The sequence below is a fragment of the Nuphar pumila genome, chromosome 10, assembly GCF_984573655.1.
Source record: "Nuphar pumila chromosome 10, dmNupPumi1.hap1.1, whole genome shotgun sequence".
In the NCBI taxonomy this organism is placed as follows: domain Eukaryota; kingdom Viridiplantae; phylum Streptophyta; class Magnoliopsida; order Nymphaeales; family Nymphaeaceae; genus Nuphar; species Nuphar pumila.
Genome location: NC_143258.1, coordinates 101,314,343 through 101,323,402, shown reverse-complemented (window position 1 = coordinate 101,323,402; position 9,060 = coordinate 101,314,343). Strand labels below are relative to the sequence as shown.

General features: G+C 38.6%; 1 protein-coding gene across 1 annotated transcript; it reads right to left on the bottom strand.

Moving 5' to 3' along the window:
- Positions 1-1,544: 1,544 nt before the first annotated feature.
- Positions 1,545-7,439, bottom strand: LOC149827616 (BTB/POZ and MATH domain-containing protein 4-like). The gene is made up of 4 exons (XM_090019532.1): positions 6,690-7,439; positions 2,861-3,206; positions 2,420-2,696; positions 1,545-1,840 (listed from the first exon to the last, which is right to left on the bottom strand). Exons 1-4 carry the CDS (start codon positions 7,064-7,066, stop codon positions 1,656-1,658), a joined length of 1,185 nt encoding a protein of 394 aa, XP_089875658.1. The 5' UTR covers positions 7,067-7,439; the 3' UTR covers positions 1,545-1,655.
- Positions 7,440-9,060: the final 1,621 nt, after the last annotated feature.

The window sequence follows — 9,060 nt, the reverse complement described above, 5'->3', positions numbered from 1 at the left end:
CCACATAAACCCACTAAACCTAATCCTAGACCTATCCATGCATCATACCTTATCTGTTGACACACCTAGATATATAAAATTTGACCTGCCTTACCCTTTAATGCTGTCACATGACATGGACACGTTTTTGTTTGTTAATTATAGAGGCCCATGAATTGAATTGCTTGAATTATTGGGTGGCTCAACTCCTAATTGGCCTAGAAAATAAGATTAAGCAAGGTTTTTATACGTGAACACTTTTGAAACTTAGGTTCATTTTGTTTTCTCTTGGAATTACGTACATTGTTTATAATACGTTTCATTTTTCTTAAGATTAATTTAAGTTTGCCGCTAATGAATTGATTTAAAAACATAAATTCTAATCGTTCATTTACATGTGTCACCAATCACTAAATTGCCGCTAAATTAATGATATATAGCCAATATGAGATATGGACGACCGATGATAAATTTGCCAATATATTGACTTGTGGTTATAGGTCGTCTAGGTCCACCCAAGAAACAGATCTAAGCTGGGCTAGGTTAGGTCGATAATTTGCCTACACATTGAACTGGGTTAAGGTATATGTCGGGCCTGCCACTCTCCCATCCTTATGTGTGTGCCACCCACCTCATCACTCATTCCAAACCATAGTTACAAGAAGATCTTGCAATATGGAGAAGCGCGTTTCGGATGCGGTAAACACTTTGCTTCATAAACTATGACGGTAAAATAAGATAGGGGCCATCCAACGGTACCATTGGCGACCACCCCAAAAGGATCATATCCTATGACATATGATGCAGCACAGCATATGACAATCCTAGCCGGCCAAGTGAATACATTTTAGCCATCCACATTATCACCCATTGGCGCATGTCCGAAGGCATTTAGTTGGACGAATAGGATCGACATATGTCATAGGATACGATCCTTTTTCTGGTGATCGGTTCAAATTCACGTGTGAAGTTCTTAAAATCTCCAGTTTGTTAATATTATATATTTATAAACTCACCAAAACTCCAAATCTTTTCCTAAAACAATAAATACCAGGGATTTTCTTCTCGGAAAAAAAAAAGTTGACAATCAGAAGAAAAAAATGGCTGAATTTTACCACCATCTCCATTTTGGCAGTTTTTAACCAGCCGTCATTTGTGTAAGAGGTAATTTTAGTTTTTTTATGCAGCACAGGTGCATGGTTAGCATGCAGCTCCACTACTGCAGTGCTGACCATCCATCTAAACATTTCTCGAAATGGACAACCCACCCATCACAAAAAATGCAAAGATGAATTGCTGGTCAGGTAGGTCACTGCATGACCGCAACACAGAAAATTGCGGAGTGAAAATGGCGAAAATAGCTGTGCACGATGCACCATTGCGGGCAGCAATGCTGTTTCATGCGGCGATGTTTAGTGCCACGCGATGATCGGATCTGCTCTAGATTGTCTGTGCGTTTTGCACCCATACACACGCAGTGAACAGATACGATGATAACAGTAACGTGTGCTTCTTGGAACATCAAAATGCCCAGCTGAATAAAGAACACAAGGAAAGAGAACAAATTAACAAACTGCAAGAACCAATTAATGAATCAGATAGAGTTTTTTTTTACCATCATCAGCATCCTTTGACACAATTAACATTTTACAAGCAGCAAAAACATCAGGTATCAGTCAAGTTCGTGGTCTCACTCTCCTTCCATTTGTGTCCGTCCCGTCAGATAGCTGAGCCCAAACACTGCGACTCTTCCCTTGGCTGCTGCACTCCTCGTCGCATCCAGCCACTGTCTTCAGAAGCTCAGACTGCAGCGACGGGCAATTCTCCTTGAGATACTCGAACCCCTTCGTTAGCATCACCGCTGCATCGGAAGTTTATACAAATTCAAGCACAACAGATTTAGAACATGGACAGCCCAAGTGCAAAGCAATCACTGGAAAAAGATCAGTAACAGGCAGAAAAAACACTGGAGCATTCAACCTATTTCCAATTCAAAACTGTTGGATTTGCACTCATCTGTCCCTCAATGCTCGCTTTCCTACTTTCACAGTATCTGTTTGCAGTCAAAACCAACCCAACTGTAAAAAGTTTTGAAGCCTAGTAACCCTAACGCTTCAACAGCAAATCCATGATAAGGTGCAGGGGGGGGCAGGTTTCTCGCACACTCCATATGTAAAAGACGCACTATGATTATTTTGAGGGGGGTGCCTTTTCTTACAAAAGGCACATCCCACGCAACAAACAGGCCATCCGTAATTGTAGACAGCACTCCAAAAAAATGCATGTGTGTGTGTGTGTGTGTGCATGTTCTGGAAGGAGTGTATCATTTGCGTGCATTCAGAATAGCTTCTGAGTCAATTTTCTTGTCTATACATTTCAAATGCAAGAATAACTCTCGTAACCAACCAAAGATGAAAGCATAGGAAACACAAAGCCAAACCTGCGAGATTTTCTGCAGCAAATTTCAAGCAAACAGCCTTTAGCTCTGTTGCATTATAACGAACTGCCAACGCAAGGGTGCAGGCAACAGTACTAACGCATATGTCCTTGCACAGATAGGATTCACACATCAACCTTAGTCGTGCCAACCCGTACTTATCTGAAGCAGCCAAAAGTTTGGAAGCAAGGGTTTCGGACACCGAAGATGAACCAGATGGACCTGATGAAGTCATCTCTTCTTCCATCAGAGTATCTCTGTATATGAAGTGCAGCAAAGCCTAGCCAACATAAAGAGAAAAGAAGTCAAGGTAATAGAACTCAAACTCCCGAAACAATAATCAAACACCAATAACTGGGTAAAGCCAGTAAACCAGAGTTACAATTACATGATAAAATGGAAGTCGAATGGAGGTTGAACACATAATAGAAGGAAGAATCTCACCTTAAAAACCTTTGGTTCTAGATCATCGACAACAATTTCATGTGTGTCCTCCTGCAGCTCCTCAAAGAACTGAGCACAGAATACAGGGGATCGAGCAGCCAATAGCAGCTTATGGGCATGAAATTTTTCTCCGGCAACATTGAAAACAACATCTGAGCCTTCCTGATTATCCAGCAGCGCACCAAAATGCTGGCCTATATCAGACTCTGGGACTTGTATTGAGTGTAACCGAAAGCAATCCATAGCAGACACAACCACACCAACAGTGCAATTGATTTTTAAACAATCATCCTTCAGGTAATCTGAAGTTTCAAGCATTGCACGTCTGTAGAAGCGCTTGTAACCCCTAAAAAGAATATTTCTTAAGTGAGTTATATTCATCAAAAAATTAATACAAATTTGTCTTCAACACTGCTTTAAAAGAAAAAACTTGCGACTTCAATCAGTTCAAATAAGATCGAAATTACACATGCATCCATATATGTTTTTCTATGATCATAAGGAACCAACTTACATAACCTCATTGTTTGTTGACATGTAATTCACAAGTCGTCAATCTATGTACAAATCACAATGATCATCTTATTTAAGGAACACGTAAATCACAAGTTCTCAATCTATGTACCAACCACAATGATCATCTTATTTAAGGTTCAAACTCAAAAATGCCACAACCATGAAAAGCTCACTATCTGGTGATTGGGAGTACATGTTGATGCTTTAACTGACGCATTTTGTGCAACTTGGTGCCAACTTAGACTCCAGGTTACAGTTTGAACTATTTTTACATCAACTTACAAGTAATTCACCTTAATATGTTAGTATTTCATTGCACAAATATCAGAAAAGAATATTATTCCATCCCATGTTTTGGTTTTGTTTCCCGGGAAAATGTTATAAACCAGCATTTGACATCTTATCACATCTGCAAATGCAAAAGTACAATATGACTTTGCTTAGTTACATAGACAATAAACAATACAGAAAGGATGAATTACAGGTTAATCCTTGTGGTATCTTTTCATAATGTGCCCTTCCTATCCAATGCTACCTCCAGGGATTCCAGCCATCATGTCTGAAATGCTGCAGCAAAAGAGACTGACTGAAAGCATGGGATTTCAATACATGTTTTCTCCTCTGGGATTGCAGCACATGTTAGGCCACCATGTTGGATGGTACTGCTCAACCACACTGTTGCTTCCTCTATCGAAAACCCAATACATGGAAAATAGGGTAGCATCTATTTTTCAAGCCTCTTGTTGTCCAGCTGTGTCTAGCAAGGGCAGCACTAACACTAGGTACTCAGCCACTATGGTCAGGATCTCATGCATCACAGATTAAGATTCTGTATGACACCTCATTGTCAACAGCTCACTGTATTAAAGGGCAATTCCCAAAGCAAATGTATATACAACAAATTGATTTAACCTCTTTGTAGACCCACTTAATAATCTCATTGCAGTTCTACAATTTCACATGTTTCACAGTGAAAGATCTATGCTAGTCTCCTGTGAAGTTTTTTCAGATCAATTGACTCATAGATGACATGCTCACAGAACCTAGATCTTATGATTTGGCTGTGGAGTAACTTCAGAAAAAAGCATAATTTTGTATTTCCCTGTTGGTAATCATTAAATTGGTGATGCCTTGTCAATCCCTACTCCACTCTGGCCTTCAAATGTAATAAATTACATTTTCTCAAAAAGTGTCTCCCAACATTATCACCTCCAATCTGCCCACATTTCAGACATTTATCACATGCAAAATAACTCACAGGTTCTCAGTTCTCACTATTTGAAAAGAAAAGATGTCGTCATTCCCATACTGTCATTCCATTCTGACAGAATTAATTTCAACTCAGAGTGATAAAATAACCTATTGATGCCTTCACTTGCTTAAAGCAGTATTTATCCAAAAAAACCTTTTATCATCCTAGAAGTTATTTCACCACTTGAACTAGCTGAAACCATGGTGAGAAACAACTCCCACCAAAGTATATGCACCCTGGGAAGAAAATATCCTGCCTTCCATTATGGCCCAAGAACAAAAGAAAACTTGAGACCTTCAAAATTTTTGTCAACTAGGGATCTGCTCACCAGCTTGAAAGCTGATTCATTGGCAAAGAGTATGAGACGGAGAAATGTCGTTGATCAGTTAGCAAATAAGAAACCTTCTCCATCTCTGAGATCCCCAAGTTTCATGGTAGCCTTCAATGGGACACAAAATCCTGACCATGATTGTAGAAAATGATTACATTCAGATTAATCAAATACTTTCAATCTCAAAAATGCTGAAATGAGCTTGACAACAGTTCAGACAAATAGCACGACAACTCAATGAAGACGTGATTAAGCATAATTCACCTAACTAGCTTTTAAAGGTGTCAACACCGTTGTAAGGTCAAATGCATAGAAAGTTGAAACACATTTGTGCTAATAATGAGGATCTGACACTAAGAACCGAACCAAAGAAATTAGCTTTGACATACAACTCCAACTTGTTTGACTAGAAATCCTAATTTCAAAACAAAAGCAAAATCTGCACAGAAAAAATTGTTCTCCAAAATTAGCAATTATATAACCAGCATGAGTCAGAATCCAGACCTTCTAATAAACAGTTCACAACAACATCAATCATTTTGAGTAATAATAGCTCAATTTCTGACAAAATTCAAGAATAAATATGAAAAAAATAAAAATAAAAACATCTTTCTAATTGTGCAATGATGACAGACAAGAAAAAGTTGTGGACATTACCATTTATAGTAATCACTCGGTGTATGAAACTTCAAAAATATATGCACCGAATATAGTAAAACTGAAGATCTATAAGAGTAACAAAAACACAGAAACTTTTATCTAACCACTTCTCAAAATATGGTATGACCCTGAAGCCCAAAATGAAAAAAGGTTCTGGTGTAACAAATTCAAATCTGTACAAACCACATATAATTTTTCAAGGACAATAAAACACCAACGTACACATAATGTCATCCTGTAGAAGGCAGACGAAAATGAAATCTTCCCCAAACAGAAACAAAGACGACTCAAGGATTAATGAAATAAGAAATCAAAATCCAAAAAATATTCAAACAAATTCTCACAATTTGTAGGAAAACACTATCAGAACCCCCAACGAATCTCTGAAATCAATCGAGAGAACAAATACTTCAAGAGAATTTTAGCAACAACCAAGAGACAGAAATAAAATTCCAATCTGTACAGACAACACAATTCTTCAAGGACAATAAAACGCCAATATACTCATAATGACATCCTACAGCAGGCAGACGACTATGAAATCTTCCCCCAAACAGAAAACAGCCAATCCAAGGACTAATAAGATAAGAAATCAAAAACTCGAAAATATTCAAAAAAAATCCCACAAATGATAGGAATGCCCTATCAGAACCCCCAACGAATCCCAAAAACAAGCGAAAGAACAAATACTTATACAAGAATGAATCGGAATATTAGCAACAAACAAAAGAATTTGAAGAATTAGCGAAAACAAAAAGATAAATCGAGAAATCCAGTATTTTCATCGAATAATAATCTATAAAGTCGTCATGGTGCAACTCAAAACACTTTTAAGGATAATAAAAAAAGTCGACCTAACATGATAAACACGATTTTTACCAGAGAAGCAATCAGAGTGCAATACCATAGGAATTCTTTTAAGAATGGAAAGAAAACCTTAACCAAATTCCATCAAGATTCCCTAAAGAAAATCAAGAAATGAACAAAATTGCACCAATTAAACCCTAAATTCCTACGCCACGCAAGAAGCCGAAACCCGGAAGCTAAAAACGGAAACCCGTGACACCTACCACATGCTACCGCGGTACTTCAGCGTATACGGCCCGCTCTCGAGCGACCGGTCGAAGTGGCTGTGGACCTTGTGCTTCCCCTTCCCGCTCTGGTCTATGAGCGTCAGCTCGAAGAGCGCCCGCACGTCGGTACCCTCGCTCGCGAGCGCGATGAAGACGGAGACGTAGAGGGAGTTGTCCTCGGCGTTCTTCCCGTCAGGGTAGAAGTAGATCGCCCACTGGAACCCCCCGACGGTGAAATTGTCGCTCGCGATGTGTCGCCCTACGCCCATCCCCTTCGCCAACGAGTACCCCTTGATGACGAACCTGTGCGACCCGTTGACCGTCTCCGTCACCGAGCGCGAGCTCGTCGGCGAGAGCGCGAGGCCGTCCGGCATTCTTCCTCCAAGAAACCAATCGATCAGGCGGAACAAGGAATTAAAGCCTCCCAAAAGCAACGTCGAGCATCGTTCGAAAACCCTATCACGGCACAGGTTTGAGATGACACCGATTTCCCCGGAAAACGGATTTTCGGCAAGAAATGGAAGAAACAGAAGCGGGAAATTAGGGTTTTCGGTGCTAGCGAAAACCCTATTATAGGGTTCCGAGGAAAGGGAATTTTCCTGGGGGAAACGGAATCACGGAATCAGAACCTTCGGAGGAGAGCTTGGGGGGTTTTCCGGGGGAGAGTCGTCGGAAAATTCTGACGATCGCTCACGTTTGCTTCCGTCAGAATCTTCTTTTTCTCTCTTGCTCCTTCGCGCAAAAGGCGAGGAGGGATGGGGTCCGTCTGCAATTTAAGGGCATTGAAAGGGTAAGGAAAAAATGGTAGCAATTTGACACATCGCAGAAAGATAACAATGAATTTTGCAAAAGTGCCCCTGTGAAACCTACATTTTTCTAGAAGGTCCAAATTATGAAGACTTTTCCATAAAAGTGCCTTTTCTGCAGAGTTTTTCATCTTGCCCTGTTTGCTTTTTCAAATTCACAGTCTCTTATTTGTCTGTCCACATGTCTGGAACATGGATTGTTACGCATACAATCGACATGAGACCTCATACTAGAAGGGTTTCTTTTTTTATAACCCAGAGAGGATTTCACAAGCCACAAGTGGTGTCCTTTATCCCATGGTTGAGCTTACTTGAAAAAAAAAATCCATATATTTTTCAATAAAATTATATATTTTTTAAATCATAAATTTTTGTATGTTTACTGCCATGATTTTTCAAATCATTGGAAAAACTTGGATGCACATTTTAGAATTTTCTGATTTGAAAGCTAATTCTTACTAAACAAATCATGTACACCACAGTAAGATTAAATTCATCAAAAATACAAAATATAATTTGTAGCAAATATATATTCATATGACTAGGCTTTATTAGTATTATCAATGAAACCATGTAGATAAAAAGATTAAATTGAAGTTCGCATGATTATACTAATATCTTATAACGAGGAGCGAGTGTGCATAATGAAAAAAAACTTAAAATTGAAAAATATGCAAGAATTCAATTTAGTGTGCGCACCACTTCTTGTTGCAAATAAGGCTGTCAATGGACTTATAAATTATATATATATATATATATATATATATATATATATAATTTATTTATTTATTTATTTATTTATTTATTTGAAGGAGAAAACCCCATATAACTGATAACCGGTTTTGGGTTTTGTCAGATCACGAAAATAGAATTTCAAACCAAACCGCATAATTTTAAAAATATATATATTTAATATTCAGGTCAGGTCTAATACCAAGTAAAAAAGCTTAGTCGAGTCAGGTACCCGACAAAATCATGATCCAAACCTGGCTCACATAGTGCTCGGGTTGGGTCAACTCAGATATTATTAGGGTCAGCACTTTTTATGCTCATACTCAAGAATTTGTGTTATGCTCAGGTGTAAGCAGCATTTGTCATCAAATGAATGTATTTAAAAAGTTTTATTATTTAAAAAAAATGTAAAAAAAAATGGTCATGATTTCCCATATAAAGAATTATGAGGTCTACATCTAAAATTCTGTTGTCGCGAGGGTGCAAAGTGAAAAAATTTATCACCATTTAGTGGTTTCTGTAGGGCCAAGTAGTGTGATGTAAATTTTAAAAGTAGTGAGGCTCTTCATACTATTTTAGTCAGATGGCCTTTGACATGACCAACGTCACATCAAACCAACCAAACTTTTGGATAGTCATAGATTTGCATTTCCTATATTGGACCCTGCTAGGATTTGGATCATCCCAACTGACACAAATTATACCGTCTTAAACCCTAACCCTCCCTCTTGTTTTCATTCAGTGTGTGTTTGGATTCCTGGTGTTGGAATTCCAAACACCAGTGTTGCAAGTTTGCAACACACCTAGTGCATTGTTTGGATAGGCTGGTG